Source organism: Maniola hyperantus, chromosome 7, assembly GCF_902806685.2.
Source record: "Maniola hyperantus chromosome 7, iAphHyp1.2, whole genome shotgun sequence".
NCBI lineage: Eukaryota > Metazoa > Arthropoda > Insecta > Lepidoptera > Nymphalidae > Maniola > Maniola hyperantus.
The window spans coordinates 8654299-8678122 of NC_048542.1; the positions used below are offsets into that span (position 1 = coordinate 8654299).

The 23824-nt window shown below is 37.1% G+C and overlaps 2 protein-coding genes across 3 annotated transcripts; both read left to right on the forward strand.

The window, feature by feature from the left end:
- Window positions 1–69: 69 nt before the first annotated feature.
- On the forward strand, window positions 70–22669 carry LOC117984110 (uncharacterized). 2 transcript variants are annotated; one of them, XM_034970762.2, is made up of 10 exons: window positions 70–199; window positions 7469–8920; window positions 9150–9311; window positions 9719–9917; window positions 16554–16770; window positions 17962–18089; window positions 19327–19469; window positions 20296–20386; window positions 21125–21172; window positions 21453–22669. In XM_034970762.2, the coding sequence occupies exons 1-9, from the start codon at window positions 148–150 to the stop codon at window positions 21141–21143; spliced, it is 2463 nt and encodes an 820-aa protein (XP_034826653.1). In that variant the 5' UTR covers window positions 70–147; the 3' UTR covers window positions 21144–21172; window positions 21453–22669. The 2 variants fall into 2 exon arrangements, with proteins under 2 accessions (XP_034826653.1, XP_034826652.1); XM_034970761.2 differs by lacking the exon at window positions 21125–21172.
- Window positions 11517–12939, forward strand: LOC138402561 (uncharacterized). The gene has a single exon (XM_069499689.1). The coding sequence runs from the start codon at window positions 11828–11830 to the stop codon at window positions 12782–12784; it is 957 nt and encodes a 318-aa protein (XP_069355790.1). The 5' UTR covers window positions 11517–11827; the 3' UTR covers window positions 12785–12939.
- Window positions 22670–23824: the final 1155 nt, after the last annotated feature.

Here is a 23824-nt window from a genome sequence, read left to right on the forward strand (position 1 = left end):
ACGTAAGAAGGGACTCCATGTCGTAAGTAAATAATAATTAAATGATAGGTACTTAGTCAATTATATCAAAGCTAATCCTCATTCGTCAGTACAATTTCACACATAGCGCAGAAGCGACGTGCGCACGCGCATTGGTGGGAAAACAATATGAAAAGACTGTGGATTTGCGTGGCTTTTTTAGCCATTTTCGGGAATTTAGGTGAGGGCAATACCCTTGATTGAGAAAATTAAAATTTCCATAGTGTTGGCCGTAGTTGGATACCTATATAAGTAGATTTAGTTCTAGCAACATGGTGATGCGTTGTTTATCGTGGATAGTGTTAAAGGTTATGCGACGAATTGGATCACTGATTTAGCGGAATTGTTTTGTGGTATGCTTTTGCAAACGTTTTCCTAGTAAGGAAACCTAATATTAGTGTCAGTTTACATGTAGTCATTTTTTGTGATTTAGTTTTCTATATGACTCTATGAAAAATAGCCCGAGTAGGTAGGTACTTAGTAGGTACCTACTAATAATATAACATATAGGTGACTACCTGGCGGCGCGGGGAGTCGAAGCCCGTATCCCTTTTCGATACAGGGCTTCGCGACAATGCAACAGGGGAGCTTGTGGACTGTAGTTTGGTGGGTTTGACTGCGTAAGGGACTTGGGAATCAGAAAAGGAAATCGGCGTACCTTGACATCACAGCTGCGGCGTTCTCACATATCCTTGCTGGCCTTTAATCTTCCAAGACACCTTTGGCGATTATTTCACGATGGACACAGTCTATTTATAATTATTTAGATTTGGGCACACGCGTATTTCACGGTAAATTTGGTCTATTATAGCGGTTTGGACAAGAATGCGGATTTTTCGATAATAATTAACTAGCGGTGCACACACTATGTCAACTTGATGTCTCCGATCGCCATCTTCGATCTTCCATCTTGCGGGTTGCGCGGGGCGCGGGCGATCTTCTTCCATATGCAATAATTCTGTATTTGAGACGCGTAGCGCCATCTCGCGGTAGATTGCAAAGTTGCCGATATAGGTAAAGGATTATAAAAGGTGAATAGGAAAGGATTTTTGGAAATTTGATTATGGCGCAACCATTCCCCGCGGCTTGAAGCATTGCCTTCAAAATTATAACGCGAAATTTACGAATTGAGAACAGATAATGAAATTTTAATTACGAACCTATTTGAAAACTATATACAACTTAACTAAAGCGAATCCTAACCTAAGCGACTATAATATACTAACTAATCTTTAGGTAAAGGACAAATACGTACTACAGGACGCAAATAAGAACCCGTAGCAGTACGAACGCGGACAACGCGAATAACGCCGTTAGAACCCGGGAAGACTTCCTCGATCAGCCCTAACGGCCAGTGAAGTGGTGGTGCGTTATCGACTATAAGTATTACGACGTCACCTTTCGCGACTGGGTTAGATTGCACACGAGAAATTGGAACCCTTCGCGAAAGAAAACGTTTAAAGGCTCCAAGAAAGCTAGCTGTGCTTAAATCGCCAGCAACCTCTATGTGCACAGCGCGGGTAGTCAAGCACACGAAAATACACACGTGTGCCTTCGTCGAACGAATTCCATGACCACGAGGGGTAGTGACTTTAAAAGGGCTTGCGTAATCAGTGCCCGTATGCACAAAGGGTTTAGTTACTTGCGCGACTCGACAGGAGCGGTGGTCTGCCATTTCCGAAAAATTCGGTTTAGCATTAACTCGAAAATAGGGAAGGCGTTTATGTACCCAGTTCCGAATAAAATTGCGACCGGATTGAATCCAATTCCTTTGACGCAATATTAAGCCTTTAGCGTAATCTAAATCTGACGCAACTATAGCACTACGTAATGGTAGGAGTTTTGCAAAGCGGCAGATGAAAACTACGCAGCGTAGGAGTTTCGACCACGTCGAGAAGCGATCTACGAGTGAAATTATTAAGTTCGCTTCACTGTCGTCAGCAGCGAGAAGAACATGTTTCATTTCCTCTGGGGGCTGTGCCACCGTGGAAAAATTTAAAGCGGTAACAGGCCAAAGATTTGGATCTGATAGGATCCGTTGAGGACTACAAAACCAAAGCGGGTGATCAATATTTATGTGGTTGAATTGGAATCTGCGGTCACATGGCCGAATCCCAATACTAAGAAATATTTGACGAATGTCAGCGGCAAGAGCGATGCGGTATAAACGAAAATGAACGAAAATGTGAAATAAGTTCCCTTGCAGATTCTGGTCAGCATGCAGAATATCATTGAGGGAAACTTGCGGAGTCATTTTAGAGCTAGTGTCCAGTACAATCCGCAATTTAGAGGTCACTTTATCTTTTCTTACCCCGTGGTGAGAAATCGCACACGAGGGCAAATTCTGCGTTGTCACCGTATCTAGTGGTGCAAGCGAGATGTAGCTCTTGTCCAAATACTTGACCATGACGCTGTCGTTGGCCTCCTTTAGCTGAGGTGAGGCTAACATTTCGAACTCTAGGCAAAAGAAGAGGGATTTCGCCTTCTGAAAGGAATCCCCTAGCGACATAACGTCCTCCTCAAATGGGAGTGCGACTTCATATCGTCCGTCTGCCTCGCGAGTAGTCGTGCTATTATAGGACTCTTTAGACGCCTTGTCATCTGGACTTAGTGGTTGCGGAGCGTTCATTTCGTCTATCTGCCGGAATTTACGCACAACAGCAACTAGCGGATATGCGGTACAACAATAACAAACTGACTCGAAACTATCAACCCGAGCAGGGGCAGAACCGACGATGACGTAGCCTAGAACTGTTTCTAAAGCTATCGGCGAAAGACATTCAGACTGACCTTGAACCTTGCGAGACAGTAGAAGATGAGGAAAGATTGAAGCTCCTATCAACAAATCAATGTCTCCCGAGTTAAAATATGTGTCGTCAGCTAAAGGTAAATTATTGAAATTTATTAAAGCCGAAATATCTACCGACACAGTGGGCAAGCATTCTGTAATCTTGTCTACAACGAGCGAATCCATGTCGAAGCAAACACTAAGATCGAACCTAGAAAAGAATTTTATGGGTACCGAACCCTTTATTGGTTTAGTAGTACCCCCCAATCCCCTCGACTACAGAACACGTGGGGTTTTCATTTAAATCTAAACCTAAACGCTGGCATAGATTCCGACTGGCAAAGTTACTTTGTGAGGCACTGTCCAATAATGCGCGCACCCTATGCTCCTTCCCTTGCGAATCAAAGACAACAACGCCTGCGGTAGCGAGCAATACCGTAGTAGGTGCACGGGAAACATTGCAATTTGATAGGGAACATAGCGTGACATCATTGGAGTGCGCGGGCGTGATTGCGGGTTTCGACTTGTTCTTATTACTAATAACAGGCGAACTAGTCGTAGCGGCGATGCGCACGGCTGCAGCTGGCGCCAGTCGAGGCGCACTGTCACCGGACGCGGAATCTGCGAGTGCGGAATTCACTAGTGCGGAATTTGCGAGTGCGGAATTAACGAGTGCGGAATTTGCGAGTGTTGAATTAACGAGTGCAGGATTAACGAGTGCGGAGTTAGCGAATGCGGAATTAACAAGTGCGGAATTTGCGAGTGCGGAATTAACGAGTGCGGAGTCAACAAGTGCGGAATCCGCTGGTGCGGATTTAGCAAATGCGGAATTAGCGAGTGCGGAATTTTCGAGTGCGGGATTAGCGACAGTGGAATTTGCGGAGACAGAATTCGCGAGTGCAGAATCTGCCGAATTTGCGGATGAGGAATATTTACTATCAAAGTGGATTAGGGTATGGTGAGCTAGGCCGCACCGACGGCAGCGTGCGGTCGAGCCGCACCTAGACAGTCTATGGTTTCCTAGGCAACCCACGCATAAATTATTCGCCTTAACATATTTAAAACGATCATTAACTGGCATATTATGAAAGGCGGAACATGTGTACAAATGTTCGTGTTGCGAGTTACACAGCGAACATAGAGGTTGCGTAGGCGTAGTCGCGGTATTTAAGTATGTATGCGTCGATTTGGAGGGTATTGAAGCTTTCGATGCCGTATCCGATTTCTTTTCTGTGCTTTTCGGAACTTCAGGTTTTCCAGACGTGCGTTGTAATACTTTAATATGCTCGCGGAGAAAAGAAATGAAATCGTCATACGACGGTATCTCCGTACCTCGTTTGTTCAACTCGAATAGGCGAACTGTTTCAGAGTCCAATTTCTTTTGTGCAATGTATAGAAATATAAAGTCAGCGAGGTCATCCAACTTTAAATTTCGAAGAGCGGCGGTGGACGAGGCAAACGTATCTAAAAAACTCTCAAGAGTATTTGAAGTTGCGGTGGATATCGCCTTAATATTATAAATTTGATCTAAGTACGATGTAGCTAAATAACGTTTATCCTCAAATTTATCAACAATTGTTTTGAAAATTAATTCATAATTTTCCGGGCACGGCGTAATGCCGGCGCAGGCTAATTTCGCCTTTCCGGACAATTTACCCAACAGATAATATAGTTTTTCGGCGTCTGTAAGAGACTTGTTCTCATGTATGATAGTTTTAAAATTAGCGTAAAAGAGACTCCAAGATTTTGTGTCAGTTCCGTCGAAAGAGACTAGCTGAATCGGCGGCAGATATGGCTTAAGTCGCCGCATCTCCTCGCTATCAACTTTATTCGAACCTTCGCCGTACTGCGAAACCAAACGTTTAATTCTGCCATAAAGGCGCTCGAAAGAAATTAAACATTTCAATTCCGGAGTCGCTTTCGGATATAACGACAATAATCGATTATTGTAATCGTCAACGATTTTGCTGAATTCGGAACGCAATGTTTCGATATTGCTGCTAGCATCGAGGAAATCCTCCCGCAGCGACGGGTTATTCGCTATGTCTTTTGATAGATCGTAAATTTCTTGTAAACAAGCAAATATGGTATTGCGTCGCTGTTCCAATAAAATAAGTTGCACGTCGGCATTGTCTTCCGAATCTACGTATTTATCATTTTTCGGCATTTTAATCGAATATTAATCGATAGTTAAATCGAGAGAATATTAATGTGTAAATATCGTGCCTAATGATGATGATGATGATCATCAAACAGTAGGTTATTAATAGGTACAATACAAGTTAAGCGGGAAGAAGTAAAGTTACGCGGACTAAGTATATAATTTTATTATTTCGAATCGAGTACATTTATTTAAAGTATGTGGGTACTTCGGTTACCTACAGAATATTTTCGAACTAAATTGTAATAAACAACTCAAATAAGTACCTAAGCACTTCAAATGGTTAGCCACGAATAATATAATATGTACCTACCTATCTACTTTTTAGGTAGGTATATTATAAACTATGAAACGTTGACCTATAAAATTATAACCCTATTTCTTAAGCAGCGCGGGATAAACGAAATAATTTGTTTGCTTAAGTTATAAGATTTTATATAGCGGGACGTTAATTAATAACTAATAATAGGTAATTACGTATATTTTAACAAAATTACGTGTTCATTCCGGTTCGATTGGAGCCAAAAATGGCGGCGCGGGGAGTCGAAGCCCGTATCCCTTTTCGATACAGGGCTTCGCGACAATGCAACAGGGGAGCTTGTGGACTGTAGTTTGGTGGGTTTGACTGCGTAAGGGACTTGGGAATCAGAAAAGGAAATCGGCGTACCTTGACATCACAGCTGCGGCGTTCTCACATATCCTTGCTGGCCTTTAATCTTCCAAGACACCTTTGGCGATTATTTCACGATGGACACAGTCTATTTATAATTATTTAGATTTGGGCACACGCGTATTTCACGGTAAATTTGGTCTATTATAGCGGTTTGGACAAGAATGCGGATTTTTCGATAATAATTAACTAGCGGTGCACACACTATGTCAACTTGATGTCTCCGATCGCCATCTTCGATCTTCCATCTTGCGGGTTGCGCGGGGCGCGGGCGATCTTCTTCCATATGCAATAATTCTGTATTTGAGACGCGTAGCGCCATCTCGCGGTAGATTGCAAAGTTGCCGATATAGGTAAAGGATTATAAAAGGTGAATAGGAAAGGATTTTTGGAAATTTGATTATGGCGCAACCACTACCTAACTACACAATAATAATACAATATACTGAAATTAATATATAAATATAATATACTAAAAAGAGCAACTGTTAAGTTTCTTGTCGGCTCTTCTCCACCTAAATCCACGCGGATGAAGCCGCGGGCAGCAGCTAGTTTCTATATAAGTAATAATAAAAGTTGCTTCAGCGAAAATTGTAATACAAGAACCTAAAGAAAACATTCGTAACCAGTAATTCAATGCTCGTAATATTAAAATTAATTGAGAGAATAACGTTTTATAGACTAAGAGCCAGCGCGTGCCAGACCTTCCTTATTTTATAAAAGCTGAAAGTTTCTCTTCGTATTGTCTCCTACATTGGGAGGAACGTTTGTTTGGATGTTTGTTTAGATCATGGTGGCTTTGGGAGATAACAGGTAATAAAGGTGTAAAAAACTTTTTCATATTTTCTTCAGAATAGTATTAGAAATCCTGTCATGCATTGCCAGACAGGCTGAAATCTATAGAGCTCACTTTGACCTTGACATTTTTTTTAATTTTTTTATTCATCTCATCTGGTGGTAGTGTCGATGCAGTGTAAGATGGAAGCGGGCTAACCTGGAAGGGGTGTGGCAGTTTTTAATAAACCCATGCCCCTTTGGTTTCTACACGGCATCGTACCGGAACGCTAAATCGCTTGGCGGCACGGCTTAAAAGCTTAAAACTTGTTAAAACCAGACAGCGTTATATAGCTAAGTCTGAGCAAATCCTGAGCGCTCTATAGATCTCAGCCTTAGTGTCGTGGCAACCCCCTGCCAGACACCCTTACACTTTTAAACTTTAAGGGTATCTAGCAGGGGTCATCCAAACAAACGTTTCTCCCAGTGTTGGGTACCTACAATACGCAGAGAAACATTCAGCTTTTATAAAATAACGAAGGTCTGGCACACGCTAGCTCTCTCTCTAGTATCTATATAAGGATACATTTTCATTTCTCAGGAAATGTAATAGCTTCTACTTACTAGCTAGGCATATTCGAAGAGCAGCATCAAATTTCAATATTATACGCTTTAACTTTATTATGACGTGTAGGTAGGTACGTTTTTGTTAAGTTATAACTTTAAAAGTGAATGCTTAGTCAAAGAAATAGGTTCTGGAATACCATGAATTTTACTGAATCCGTAGAACACATGCATAGAATTACAACTACCTAACTCATATCATATAGGTACCTATTAGACTAGACGATGCCCACAACTTCGTCCGCGTGGATAAAGGTCTTAATACATCATGTTTATTTTACATTTATTATACATACATGTATAATAAAATCCTGCGGGAAGTAGGTACCTATTTGATTTTCTACAGTGAATTTCAATGATCATGAGTCATGATACTGTTGATTGTTACCTTTAAATTGTTTATAATAATAATTTACAATATTGTCTTTTTCAGTTACCGCTGATGACAGTGACGAACAAAATTCCTGGTACTATGATGATTGGTACGATGAAAATTATGGTTCAACAGAAGATGCAGGTGGAGAAACCGAAGATAATAGCGAAAATAAATTAGAAGATTTACCCAGTGACGTCAGATTTAGAACTACAGAATCAGATAAACTGTATGATATTCAAGATTACCAGTTTGAAGACAACAGATCAGAAGTAAATGAAGACAACAATGATAATGTTGGTGATGATACTCATTTAAACTCTGAAAAAAATACAGGGAAACCAAAAAAAATTGAATATCTATCTTCTACGGAAGTCGATAATTTAGGCATCGATCTTTCTACTCTAAATATTGATAAATTTAGCTCACCCAAAAGTGATTCTGATGAAATATTAGAAACACCAGCCGAAATAGAGCAAGATAATGTTAACTTCGAAAAAAATATTTTTGAGGATACAAAATCTATTTTAAATGAAGAAACTGAAAATGATTTTACTCAAAATGGTATTGTTGAATTGAACACAGAAAAAACTACCGCTTTTACTAAAATATTTGAAGAAACTAGTAGACTTTTAGACGAGACACTGGATACTATGGAGATAGAAAATAAAAATAGCTACGAGCAAAAAGATCAACAATTAAAATCTAATGAAAAAGTTCTTGAGGAAAAGCAAGAAACAACAGAAGAAGACACACTAGACCAAGCTGTTTCAGATTTCAGGGCAGATTTAAAAAGATTACGGGAAACATGGAGTAAATTAAATGATTTTGATGACAACATTCTGGAATTGAATGATGGGGATACAACATCAATAAATAGTTTTACCTATTCTAATGAAATTAACAAAATTACTGATGATGATAAATACAAAGGCACAGAAAAACAATTAGACAATATTACTGAAGTATTTCCAGATGATTCTCAACCAAATAAAGAAACAACTACGTCTCAACCAAGATTATATCTCCATGATGCCTTACCAGCGACTGATTCTGAAATAACTTTAATGGTCGATAAAGCAGAAAATATTTCCAGTTCTATAACTTCTTCACTTACTACACAAGAACTTGTTGTTGGAGATGTTTTTCAACCTGTAAATAGAAACTTGATGAATGAGCCAACAAGCAGTAACACCATTGACCTTAACAAAGTTACTCAAACTACACAAAAAATTGAAGATTTATCCAGTTCAGAAGTTACAAACCTCATGGAAAACTTCACTTCTCAGAACCAAATTACTGAAATCACTCAAAACAATATTAGAAATGCTAATAAAATATGGTTAACGGTCGACAGCTCTACTATCATAACATCGACTGGCTATCCCAGTCCATATCCAACAAACTTGATAACCGATTGGTTGATCACTGGAGATGGAATTGGAATCGAGTTAAACATTACTGATTTTGCTATAAATGGCCACGCAGGAGATTATCTTCTATTTAAGCCAGGTAAAAGTATTATCTTTCTTTTTATTTGCAAGAAAATTCATTAACAAAAATATCGTGACATTTCTTATTAATCCAGTATTAATCAATAAGAAGTTGAGTATTTCGCAAAACATTTTTTAGTTTCTGTAGTGGTCTTTAATTGCAACGATGAATGAAGCATGAAGAACGATCAGTGAAGAACAACCACTGCAATAAAACTGTTTTATTACATGTTTTTAAAATTTCTCAGGTGGCGTTGATGAATCTGGCTCAACCGGTCTTATATTTTCTTATACCCTACACAAAGAAAGAAGATATCGGTTCCTCGATGTTGACAGGATGTTCGTTCGCTTCGATACCAAACGTGGTCCACAAATTCTGCGTGGTTTTAGCTTTAGCGTTCGGATGGTCGGTGAGTTACAAAATGATTCTTTATAAAGGCTCTTTTACATCGGAGCAACAAGATGCGATAATACCGCACGGTCTACTAAAGTTAACATTAATTTTGCAGCGGCAACATATGGCAATCTATTTTATGCTGACACTACATCGTGATGTAGAATTGCAATATTATGATACGACAGTCTGCCGACGATTCTTTCTACATATTATTATAAAGTTGTTATTGTTCCATGTGGCCCTGTGGCATGCCACAATGCTAAACTATGTTGCTTTGGTGTAAATTAAGCTTTATACCAATCTTTTGAGTCCCAATGGATGACGAATCGAATTTGGGAAACCACATCTTGAAATTGCTTTTGCCAAAGTAGTTTTCCGATTTTAGTATTTGATAAAACTGTTAGGAATTTGTTTGTACAGTCCCAAGACCTGGTGCACCGGAACCGGTACCTGAACCGGAGCCAGTTATACCTGAACCACCGGAAACTATCACCTTGAATCTGGGTGGCGTGTCCCTAGAAGCATTCCTCCAGATCGAAGAGCAATTCCGTAAGATCATAGCGGAGATGGCAGCAACGTACATCACCAACAACGGCATTGATCCTGGCATCAACACAACGTAAGTTTTATCTTATACTAATATCTAGACTTAGTAGGAGTAGTAGTAGTAAATCCTGCAATATGTTGGCAGATACTACATACAGGAATCATTTTGCGAGTACCTATTGCAAAACATGTAGTACCTATTCAACTTTTTAAAATACTAATTGAATATTATGTTTGTGGATATTGATTTTTTTAAACATTTGTAGATACGTCCTTATCGGTTACATTATACCTATCATTTTTTATTGTTAAATGTCTTTGTCTTCTAGCAGATAGATATAATTTTACGATAAGATCTATCTTCAATGAGTAGCTTTTGAAACCTACATTTCAATTGGTAGCTTTGAATTCCGACATTTTATGATTTATAATATTAATTGTTATGCTATGCTACCCATGATATGCCTATGATTCAATTATATTATTCGCTTAATCTGCAATAAAACGTCATAAATATTTCATTCGTCATTATTTTGTTATGAAGGGTTTATAGAATGACGAACATTTTACAAATTATTCACAAAAACACGTACCAAAAGCTATATTTACAAAAGGCAAGTATTTTTCCTCGTATAAGTTTAATTTAAGACTTTTTTGTTTATGAAGCCCTAAAGCACCTTAGTCTACTGAATTTACCGATAAAGTGATATTTTTTGTCTACTTTAAGGGATCAATAAGGCAACCGTTAGAGAACGGACTGAAATCCGAAAGATCATCAGCTTAAACCCCTTGGTATAACTACTGTCGTCCTAAGCCAAGCACAAGCTTACACTTAGTAGGGGGCAAAATAAGGCAATACTATTTACTTTTATGTTTAAGCGAGCTATAAAAAAACTCGCTGACAGGTATCTACAAAATTTACTTTAAAAAAGGAATAAAACAGGGAAAATTATTTGGTTCCTATAGAAACTCTAATCTAGTATTGTATCGTTTTCATTGTAATGTAGTATGATAAGCAATACAGATTACACAGATACTTTTGTGTATAGATACCTAGACAACTATTCAAACAGCTACATAGTTTTCTGGTATACAATACATCCAATTTATCATAATGTCAGCGTTGTGGCTAAGTTTATTATTAGTTTATTTTCCAGACATCACACACGCTGTTACATAATAAGTACACTGACTTATTCCAGCAATGATACTCGTACTTAGGAAGGTATAGGTACTATTATTGAATATTTTAGCTACTTAAAAATAAAAATTTGGAAGACAAGTACTTAATAGTATTATTTAAAACCCCCATATTTTAATAGGTTTTCATCAACTGTTGTTTGTTATATATACAATGCTATAACAATATTAATATTAGTAATGTAATGTTATTATATCAAATTATTTTTATTCATTTTGTCCAAAGATCCAATGTAAACTTGTAGAATTCCAATAGATTATATTAATTTAACTGGGTTACTTGACGGTGATAAATATTAACGAGAGGTTAAAATAAAGCTGAGAAAAGACCTCACAACACAACTCTTTTTTACATAAACTCTTATGTAAAAAAGATGATTATTTTAATAAAAGTTTTGTCTAAAACTGAAACAGGAAAGAGTAATAAAATTTGAACACAGAGTTTAGGTGAGTTCCGCGCCTGCGCGGGGTACTGACATGCGCAGTGGAAACGTCATGTCTATTTTAGTAGCAAGCTTTCGTGCGGGACAAGCTTACAGTGCCACGCTTAAAAATTAACTAGTCTCCCGTATAAATTAAACGAATCACCTTTAAAATAAGCTTTTAGTAAATATATTAAACTCGATGGTTCTCCTTACAAAAAAATGTTAATCACACGTGAAATAGCAATTATAGTACCTAAATGAGATAAGCATAAGTGTTAAAATGCAGCAATGCGCCAAAAGATCGATGTCAGTATTCCCTGATGCCAAAATTTACAAAATTTAGTGTCAAATATTTAAAATGGAGCCCCTCATAGATAGAAACAACTTTGCCGTGAGCGCAATGGTCACGGTGGCGATGCAGATACTATTTTTCATGATCGCCTCGCTGTCACAGAGCGATAAAGTTACAGATTTTACTGGTGGTGCCAATTTTATCATAATAGCACTGTTAACATTCTTTCTTGGCCAAGGAGGAAGTACATTAAGAAACTATGACAGCAGACAACTTATGGTAACAGCGTTCGTGTGTGTTTGGGGCGTGAGGCTCTCTGGATATCTCATTTACAGAATTTATCATATTGGAAGAGATAAACAGTTCGAAGATCGCAAAAGTAACACCTTGAGATTCGCTGTTTTCTACACCTTTCAAGCGGTATGGGTCTATATTGTTAGCTTGCCTGTCATTATTATTAATTCACCTCACCACTCATATCCGAAAGCTCCCAAAACAATGACAACATTAGACTCCGCTGGTGCGGGTGTGTTCGTAATCGGATTGTTAATTGAGACTTACGCAGATCTACAAAAGTTCGCGTTTCGTCAAGAGCCAGCTAATCAAGGAAAATGGTGCAATGACGGCCTTTGGGGACTATCCCGACATCCAAACTATTTCGGCGAAGTTGTTCTCTGGTGGGGTATATTTATAATATCTTTAAATGTTATCGAGGGTATCGAGTACATTGCAATATTGTCACCTTTATTCACGAGTGCTATTATATTATTCTTATCTGGAATACCATTACTCGAACGATCGGCGGACGAAAAGTATAGAGATAACCCTGATTATTTATATTACAAAGCGTCCACGTCACCCTTTATACCGATACCGCCGGCTATTTATGTCGAAGTTCCAAGATTTCTCAAATGTATGTTGTGCTGTGAATTTCCGATTTATGATTCTACAAGAGAAGAATTCCCTGCTCCGACAATTGTGACCGAAACCACTAGTATATCGATGGTGCAATCTCAGACATAGCTAACAAACGCCGCACGCGACAGCGCTGCGGCAAAAGAATCGTGTAATTCAAAGAGCCAAAAAGACCAGAAGTTGTGATACACGGCCGAGGAAAAACCTCAAAAGATATTGCCAAATTCGTTGCCACTGAAACAAAACAATACTTTAGATATGAATCGTTATAATATTTACATGGAAAATTTAAAGCGTAGCAAAAAAGTTGCTCTTGGTCTAATAGATGAAACGAAAGACATTATAGAAGGGATCTCAGTTGAAAGCCCAATTAAAAACATTAGTTTAAGATCTCCGAATGCTGATGTAGAATTAAGTGCACCTAGTACAAGTAGACAAGATAATAAGAGGCCTACAGAATATGTGAAGTACGGAAAAATTACGTTTAATACTACCGCAATATTACATCACTATCCCCAAATGCAGAATAAAAACTGTGCTGATAATTGTAAAGTAAGACACTCAAACAATAAGGTCAAATCAGATTTAAATCTAAGTGAACAAGTGGAAGCCGATAACAATAACCAGTCTGAAATTGATGAGACTAAAGTAGTTGTTAATAAAGCAAAACACAATGTTAACAATAATGAAAATAGTCATACAATCAAAACAAATTGTGTTAAATCTAAACCATTAGAAATTTTAAGAAAACCTGTTAAATTTACAGAAGAAAAGCTTGTATGAGATTTAGCCTCGCATTTTTCATTTCAAATGAAAATGTGGAAATATTGGCGGACTTTACCCCTTAGAGTGAAAAGAAACATATCGAAATATAAAATGTTGTAAATAATATTTAAAAGACTGGCAATAACTGGATTAAAATTTTAACTAAATACGATTCTTTGTAATCTTTAAGCTCTAATTTTGTGCTTATGATAAAATTTGAAGAACTAATTTGTTAAACTAAGTTGTATAGTGAAGAACACCGTTAACGTTGAAATATATGATAGTTTGTACAAATTAGGTAAAATAGTCGAATCCGTCTCAACTAGAATAATTTTCTTCCTATTAATTGTTACTTGTTAGATTATCTGTAAATACAGAGAAGTAGTTAATAAATTAAACATGAAACAGAAAAGAAGCTCATAAAATAGGTAAGTACCTACCTACTAAAATCTAGTTCATTTTAATTTTATAGGCTGTTTAGATCGCTTAGCTTATTTATACATAGCTGGTACCCGTTGAGGAGTTCCGTCCTCCAGCTCCACAATTATTTATCAGATCTTCACTAGTTTGCGCGACAGGTCGAGATGGCAGTCGGGTTATGAGGCGGAGAGACGGGGCCGCACACCCGCACATCACCTACGCTTGCTCGCACCGGGTTAGCGCGGGGGCTGTGCGGGTGTGCGAGGCGTTGCCTCCCCGATTGCTGTCTCGACCTGTCGCATACCTAAACACATAGGTAAAACTTACATATTGTTGTGTGGCTAAAGCCCGACTTCTAAAGGCCTGATTTAACTTAAGCTTTATAAATTACATAACACTAGCGTAGGCCTTTGATGTAACTAAGGTCGACTAATGGTTAACTTATCGTTAACAGTTTGAAAAAAAGAAAAATAATTGACAATCTATCCTTACTCCTTATTCAATTTTTTAAATATTACCCTGAAGTCTATTTAATAACAAACCCGTGTTGTGTTTTTTTTGGAGAAGCACGAGTAGTAGAAGAAGTCTATTTTTCTCAGACTATTAATAACTACATTGTTAGTATCATCCAATTAGTTGAGCGCTTTCCTTTGTACGCTACTTGTGTTGATTGGCGTAAAAAATACCCAAATTTGACCAATATAATAGTATTCTACTAAAACTTATATAGGTACACGTGGGTCATAGAATTTCATCAGAAAAATATCCGTAAAGCTACTTACTTGAAGTTTCATTTGTAAATATTGCAATTAGATATATTCTAGTAAAAGCTCTCTGTGACGATTAACAAGACTAAAAAGCAACTGCAAGCATAGAAAAACTAAGTAGTTAGGTACCTCAAACCTACCTGGGTAATGGATAATAGACTGATCTACGAAAGATCAGTCTATTTCTCTCTCTTAATAAAAGAACAGAACACAAGTTTTGAACGATATTATGTAACCCAATTCTCTCAGTCAAGCATGCTTTATAAGAGCAATTGAGAAATGAATATACATTCGTGTGTCAACTCCAGTCTCCAACTCATAAGAACGCTCTTATGCAAATCGAATAGGAATTAGAAGTCTGCATATTTGTAATCAATTTGTTAGAGTCAGTGGTTGTCTCAGATTAATTATGATTTGTGAATAATATTATTAAAGAGATAAAGAATTCACTGATGCGTTGCTAAACTTTGATTAAGAGAGTAGATATTTTACGATGTTATTCTAAGGTTCTTCCATACTAACTACAAAATTAATGACGATGCTATGTAGAATAATCCTTTTGGTCACAATAGTTTAATCATTGTTAGAATTAATTAGGTACAGCATGCAGTTGGGAAGCGTCGGGTATGCTTTTAATTAAAGCTATTTTTAACCAGAGGTAATTGCCCTAATCAAAGATCGGTGCTGCTAGCGAGATACAAAATATGTCGAGCATTTGGTTTCTAAAATCGCTTCAGGACTATCTTTTGATAAAATGAAAACGTTAATTAAATATCTTAATCTCATCTGCAGTAGGTATATAAAAAACTAGTGCTTATAAAAACAGTTGGTATGTTTTTTATTTATCTGATACTATTTGAGATTATTTTATTGAGTTCGAGATAATGCAGCTTGAAAAATTTATCATTCTAATGAAAATAGTAGGTACCTACTTGAAATCGTTTCCTTAACTGACTCTACGACTTGAAATCTGATTGACGAGATGAGCATTGCTCTACAGCCGTAGGTATGTTTTTTATCGATACCGTAATAAATTAAAATTACTATGGAAGAGATCATATTAAAATTCTTCACTTCACTTAGTTTATACGCGATAGACACAAATTAGATTGATGTTAAAAATAAGCAGTTATTAAATGAAGCTAGTATGTAGGACTTCTACATAGTTCTTTGGCAAAAGCAAAGATTGGAATAAAGCCAAGATTACTACTATCAACTTTGGCCGGAAATAGTCCAGATAGACTGAATGTTTAATGACTTTGATAAACAGAAAATTCCGCTTTAGTATATATCTGCATTGGACTAATAAGGAGAATTTTTATCAAGTGCCTACCTAAGTAGTTTTAGTTTCTAAGAAGCTTTTTATGTGTCAATTTATAGAATTGTTTCTGTTTGATATTCTTTCATTTCTTTATTGGAGTCATAGCTATAAATCTAAATCTCTTAAGGTACGGTATAGGTATCCCTTAGTCACCAGAAATTCACCCGTCGCGCATCGTTTCAATTTACCAGTAGTCCAGTACTTAAAATGGAATTTTATACCAAAATAGCGCATTTTTTTTAATTTACTAGGATAAAGGTATAGGTAAAGGTAAAGGTATAGATAAAGGTACTGAATAGGTAAATACCTATAAAGTCAGATAACTATGTTACGAGCAAACGCTAAATAAGAGCGCAGCCAGCGCGAATTTTTTACAGAAAAAAGAAATTCGGGGACTTTGAGTACGAATGTATGATGAACTATTTTACAAATTATTTTGCTTCATGTATGGGATTTCGAAGGGAGTTTGTGCCCCCAAAATAACCTTCTTGCCTACGGCCATGTACAAGCACCATATTATTATGATTCGTACCTATTGGGACACCAAAGAAAGATGGCTTAAGATTATTACCGTTTATGTTAATATTTTCCTATTTAATTTCAGATTGGAACTGACACAAATAAGAAGCAGAGCGCTATGCTTCCACAACTGGCCAAAGTTCGAGCAATGTGTTGAAGTGAGTTTCGGAGTGCCTCTCGTCTACGAGGATGATGAAGATGAAAGGGAGCCAAGACTGAATGCAGACGATCTGACTAACATGTGGGAAACTTATTCACAACTTGAGCCATACGCGGAGAGGTTGAGATCATTGGGAATCACGGTATTATTTATGTTACTTTTAAGTAATAACTTATTTGGTCTTCGGACATGTATTTATATGTAGGTACTTTAAGACTTGAAATTACTCATCTAAAACGCATATTTAGCTTATAAAATCTAAGTTCTAAATACTATCACCTACTGCTTCATGTACTCGTACGCAGTTAAATAAAAAAAAATGCAGACGAAATTTATAATACCTAGTATTTGTATTTATTTAACTTCTGGTGAAGTCTTTTGTCTCGGGTCCTTTGAAAATTTGGTTACAGCTATATTCTAATAAGACAGGAAATGTGACTAAACCATTGATTGAAGGTGGCACACGTGTGCTATTAGGTATACTATAATATTCTGTGGTACTAGGTATATCTATTTTTGATAATTGAAAATTAGTCTTAATTGTACTAATAGGTATATAGTATATAATAACCTACTAAAGCCATTGAACTCGTCAATACGCGACAGGTTGAAATGGCATTCGGGGTGGGGATGCCCCGCACAACCGTACAGCCCCCGCGCTAACCCAGCGCGGGATAGCACGGGTGACGTGCGGGTGTGCGAGGTGACCCCCGCCTCATAAATCGACTGCCATCTCGACCTGTCGCGAACTAAAGTTCTTATTTGATTACAAGTAAGCTAGAACACGTTAGCCGCGTCCTTTTCAGCTAGCTAACACATAATGCTTTTGCTAAGAATTAGAATCACAATACACTGGCGAAGTAGGTGAGGCATTGTTATGCGCTGCGACGGAAATGGCGAGCTAGCTTTTCAGTTTAGATTTTGTGGCTTTGTTCTTTGGTTTTTTTTTTCTTTTCATGCATAACTTCGAAAAAAATGCGCTCATTTATGTAGTAATGTTCGTCTTACTATACTTGGGAGTATAAATTGAGATTATTATCTATACGAGATTGTAGATACTATTATTATCACTCTCCAGGTTTTAACTATGTAAGTACGAGTATATCCATTCAAAAATTACCTCGATCCGTTAATCCGTTGCGGCGTGATTGAAGGTCAAACAAACAAACAAACTATCTAACATACACACTTTCGCATTTTTGGTTATTTGTATTCTGATTTTCGTTTATTTTCTGTTTCTGTTTTTTTTTTTTGCTTTTTTAGTTTTGACCTTTGAGAATTTTTTAATTCATAGCATTTCAGGGTTATTCATTTTTCCATTTACTTTTTTCAGGAATACCAAGTGCCAAACGATAGAGGTATATTAACAGTGTGGCTCGTGATTGCTGGAGGTGTTGTCATCTCTATGACCATGCTTGCCTTCGCGCTGTGGCGCTTCAGCTGCTTCGAAGACTACACTAGGTAATAAGGCCACACGATGTGTTTCCGGTGCGGTGCGGCGCCGCAACGCACCGTAAACGCATCGTGTATTGTATGCTGCTGTGCTACATAGGCACTGCGTTGCCGCTCCAGCAGAAAGTATAGCGTTGCACCGCACTACCCCTCCCCGCCTCATATGTCTGGTCCCAAGTCTGTTGCGTGTGCGGTGTGGCGCCGCACGACGTCGTAACGTACTATTATATTATATTCTTTGGTAACGCATCGTGTGGTATGGTACAGCAACTTCTATGTAGGATGACGCAGCGCCGCCGCGTTGGCGCCGCACCGACCGCCAACGCAACGCATCGTGTGGCTTCACTCTTTAAGTTATGGACTGTCATGATTTTTCGAACTTCGATATTTAAAACTTGCTGAAATGCATGGCATCGACGACGTCTGGACGGTTTTTTAGCTATACCTACCAAGATCGTAATAATTATAACGACTAACGATATTTCGAACATTATGGTGTTTCTTTGGTCGCTTTCAACATTAGGTTTAAATGATTTAAATCGGTAGAGCACTATAAAGCAAATTCTCCTGAAATATACATAGAACATAATATGACTGTTAAAAACTCATATTATCTTTGTCACTATCGTGGGCTCTCAACATTTATCGCTATCGGATTTAACAGTCATAGTTAGTAAACAGTAGACAATTTATATTGTTTTGTCAATTAATATTATGCACCAACCAGTGCTTTCGTGATTCCTTTCGTCAAAGGTTGCCTGGAAGAGACCGCTTTAGCGATAGCCGCCTTTGCATGCTACAGCTATTAGATTAAAGATCCTTGTATGTTTTTATTATGTTTACTTGTGTTATGTGTAATAAAGTATAAATAAATAAATAACATTCGCACATGCATAATCGTGAAAATATTAATGTGCGACCAAGTTTCGCTGGGTGTTTGATGATATTTTGTTGATTTGATTTCTGGGTCACTGATTTCCTGTGAGAACTCAGGGAAGTATATTTTCATAAAGAAAACATTATTTAAATACAAAAATTCATCCAAATTGTTAGAGCTGTTTCCAATAGACTATTACAATGTACAATAATTGTTTGTTTAAAGTGTAAAGTAGGTAGTCACAAAAGAAATTGCGGTGCAATGCTCTCAATTAATTAATCCAAATCTTACAGAATGGGAAATATTTCCAAGTCATACAAGGACAGGCTTATCTTAGGTTTGTCTCATATGTTAATCAATTATTTGCAGAATGCCAGCATTCAGCGACACGGACAGCATAAAGGAGAAGCGCAACCTGGATCTGTATCCTACGCCGCACCAGACGCTCCCGCCACTCTACAGCGAAACTGATTACAAGTGGGCCGACCCTAAATATGATAACAGCGCTAAAGGTAAGAAATATACACTAATAAACGGCATACGACTGATTTTGTTTTTAAACAGATTGTAAGTCTTGGACATAGGCCTTCCCGAGAGCGCGCCAGCACACACGGTCCTCCGCTTTCCTCATTCACCCACTTCCCGCTATGTTTTTTTTTTAATCTGTTATTTTGTAAGTTCCCGCTATGTTCATAAGGTCGTCAGTCCAGCGGGTTTCGAGGTCGTCTCACACTGCGCTTGCTGGTAGGTACGCGGTTTCCACTCCAGAACACCCCATTCGGCCAGCGGTTCTGCGACTGACATGGGCCCACTGCCAGTTCAGCATGCTAATTCGTTGAGCTATGCCAGATACTTTAGTTTTCATACGGATTTCCTCGATACAGACTTTGTCCCTCAGAGAGACACCCTACGTTCAACAACGACGCTCCATTGCTCGTTGAGGGACTTATTACGTAGGTATACCTACAATACGCGACAGGTCGAGATGGCAATCGGGGAGAAAACGCCCCGCACCGCCCCCGCGCTAGCCCGGTGGTGGCGAGCGCGGGTGACATGTGTGCGTGTCCGTGTGAAGGGTATGTGCGTGGCGTCTCCCCGCGCCATACCCTGATTGCCATCTCGACCTGTCGCGGACTATACCTAATATATTAAGTACCTATTTAATTCGAGACTTGCGGCACGTATAGTATGCAACAGGTCAAAATGGCAATCGGGGAGAGAAGGCCTCGACAACCCACTTTATACTTAATTCTATTTGGTTTTATTTTAAATTAAGTATAATATTATTTTCATCGAACGTTGATTAGATTTTTAATATTCTTTTACATATTATTTCAGTGGACATAAGAGGCTACTCCAATAAAAGCTACATGCGGGAAGACCCGTACGATCTTGAGTCAGACGACGACATAGTTCCAGTAAGTGCCAGGTTGGTATTAAATTAAAAATTGGTCGTTTTTTTTGAATCCCAATACTGGTTAAGGAAACCTAGTAAAATAAGTATCTTTTCATTTCATTTCATTTCATTTCATTTCAAGTATCTACTTAATATAATAAATTGTCAACATAATAGCAGAACTGTAATAGATATATGTTTTTAATCACCATTACACATATATTTCGTTGTTCTATTTTCATTTCGTCAGACATTGCTTTAATATTATACTTGCTTCCCACGGTGCGTGATATTGCGGATGGATGCGGATCAGCCCGCAGTCCGCACCGATGCATCATGGAATGGTGTTCGTCCGTGGTAGCGCAAACACGTCCGTCGCGGTGCGTCCTATCCACGACTAAAAAAAAACCGACTTCAATTTTTTTTTAAATATGTTTAAAAAAAAATTGAAGTCGGTTTTTTTTGGTCGTGGATCGAATCGAGACATCACTCCTCCTTTTTATGAAATCGGTTAAAAATGGCTTTGAATCTCAAGACCCACACAGACTGACACTCTCCGTTGGAAGACCGTGTGCGCGGTGTGTGTACTACTGTGTACCTACTATAGGTCCGTGGTCGTCCGGCCGTGCGTGGTAATCCGCGAAATCACACACCGTGGGAAGCCGGTATTAGTTACATAAGTACATAATCATTACTCATACCTCACGAGCTGAGACTATATTATACTACTTAGTGCTCAGCCTATTCAATTCATTCTAACTCCATTTCCAGGTACACAACTGACGTGTAGCCGTATCTCATACTCTTAGTAAATAATCGGTATGCAACTCTTTCTACCTACTAACATTACCTTACTCTGTAACTTATACCTATTCACTATTTTGTAACTCACAATAATTGGACGTGCTTATTTTCTAAAAAACTTGCTAACCCAGTGGGGGATGGCGCGGGTGACGTGCTAGTGTGCGGGGCGTCCCCCCGCCTTATATTTTCAATGTTCGTTGTAGTTAATCGGTTAAAATTATTTATTTGGTGATTGAAACAGAATAATTTTCAAGTAATAGTTTAGTAATATTAATATTTCATTTTAATTTTCCAGAAATACCAGCTTCAGTCCGCGCGACATTTACAGCGTCTAAAACATGTTATCTACTTATTTTAATAAGTTAGATATTATACTTAAGTACTGTATATTGAAGCTTTAGGATAAGATAATTATTATTGTGATTTTTATCATTTGGTATATTTACCTAAATGTTTGTAAGAAAATTTCCTTATTGTTCTTTTTTTAAATTATATTTTCTTATGGATAACCGATTTGGAATTTTTGGCTGACTTAATTTTCAGGCCATTATTTCAACAAAGGTAGATACAACAACAATATTGCAACGTTTACTACATAGGTAGGTACAATACACCTATGTAGTAAATGTTTTTAAGCTACCGCCACACCTGCGCGTCATGAACACGCGATGCGGGACGCGTAGCGGAAGCGTCCACGACGCAAATATATTCGTGCACACCTACGCAATAATTGTAGTCGCGTAGGTGTGCTTGGCACCATTAACTGCGTGGCCGACGTTCCTGCTTCGAAAGAAGCTTTTTTTAAACACCCACTTAAATACGTTTTTATTGTAATATTTTTTTTGTTAAATATTATCTTTATGTAACATCATGCCTTACTACAAATAAAGAACCAGATAATTATACCTATTACTTAAATTTATAAAAATATAGGTAAAGTTATGTAGGAAATATTATATTCCTACTAATTAATGTACCTACTAATAATATTACACATAGAACTAATTATGAAACACTGTCTTCGAATAACGTTCGTTTACATTATTTACTGAGATTATTTTTGATCAATCGTAAACTTTGCAAAAATAAACATACTTAGTTCACTTTCTACATTCTTCTTCAATAATACTGACTTTTGGAAATCTTCCATAAATTCCATTGATATACCTAGATTAGGTTTTGCAAAGTATCCTTAATGAGATAAATATTAGGCTCAGTATGTGTAAAGTAACAACTCTCATACTGCATTTGCTTCGCAAGAATTACTGTTTTCTTAATTAATATAATTTTAAAGGCAACATTTTGTAATTTATCTGTTTTAGAAAAGGCCATAATAAAATATTAATCATGTTATAGATTTTATTATTGTATAAAACACTAAATATTACGTTGTTGTGATTTTTAATAAATTTTAAGTACTTACGAGTATGTTGCGTTGATGATAAGGAATTAAATATTTTCAATATCTTTTAATTACTAGGTATATTGGTATAAATAAACCGTTTTTATATATTTTTTTCTTTTTGTTTCCCTTTTTGTTTTCTTTTTAATTTTACATATTCTCTTAATTTTTATGCATAATCTTTAGTTACAACTCTGCATAAAGCAATAAAATTTATACCTACTCATAAAATTCAAAATAAAATTAAATCGAATATTTCGATCATTTACGAAAAAGCATAAGGTGAAATACATACATAATATTATTAATATTTTTACTGCTGCATTGTCCATAAAAATTGCAATTATATATAAAAAAAGACGTTAACAAAATCGTAAATGATTTTTTTTTCGGAATTTATATGAGGTTGTGAAAAAACTGAACTTAACACTACGTATTTTATGATCTAATAAAATAATATAGAAGCTACTTTTAGACATAAACGTCATTTTTTTAGTGCCAGTTTTAATTTTACTTACACTGTAATTATTCAAAACTTTATCTTTAAGTTAGAAGTTTACTATAAATGTCATGGTACCTAATAATTTTAGTATTCCATTTATTTAATTGGTTTTTGTTGTTTCGGATAGTTTTTAAATGCCCCAATTTTTTATCAAAATGCTAGACAATACCCGCAACTAGCTTCTGCGTGCATTTAAGTTTTTAGGAACGCATACATTTTCCGGGATAAAAGTAGCATGCAGCTCCGGGATGCAAGCTATCCAATAATAGAAAGAAAGAAAGAAAGAAAGAAAGAAAAACGTTTATTTTTTAAGGCTGTACCACACATTACCATTATTAGGTTAGGTTATCCCGGCGCCTCTTATACTTGAGTAGTAAAGTCAAAAGACCTCAAGTAGAAGAAGCGCCGGAATAAACCATGTCATGTGTGGCACAACCCGAAAAAAAAGGTCCCTACTCAGCATAAATGCCATATGTCTTGCACAAGTACAAAAACATACAGCGCTGGTTTTCAGTAGGAACCCTGATTCGGGTGGCGCCACGGAATTATTTCAATTGTACTTATATTCTAATCTATCTATTCTATATGTTAATAATATATACAAATTCACACATATTATACTTACTTATATATATATATATATATATATATATATATATATAATTGGACACATCTATGCACATGTATAAGGTATGGCTATGATGTAACCTAAATCTTGTTACAAAAAGGAGTACTCCGCCACATGATCCTGAAATTCTACCTG

Bases quoted from the DNA above. Each gene is read 5' to 3' on its own strand.
- LOC117984110 (XM_034970761.2), top strand. From the start codon at position 148: ATGAAAAGACTGTGGATTTGCGTGGCTTTTTTAGCCATTTTCGGGAAT. The intron at 9,312-9,718 runs GTGAGTTACAAA...TTGTTTGTACAG, and splicing joins CTTTAGCGTTCGGATGGTCG to TCCCAAGACCTGGTGCACCG. The intron at 9,918-16,553 runs GTAAGTTTTATC...ATTTAATTTCAG, and splicing joins GATCCTGGCATCAACACAAC to ATTGGAACTGACACAAATAA.
- LOC138402561 (XM_069499689.1), top strand. From the start codon at position 11,828: ATGGAGCCCCTCATAGATAGAAACAACTTTGCCGTGAGCGCAATGGTC.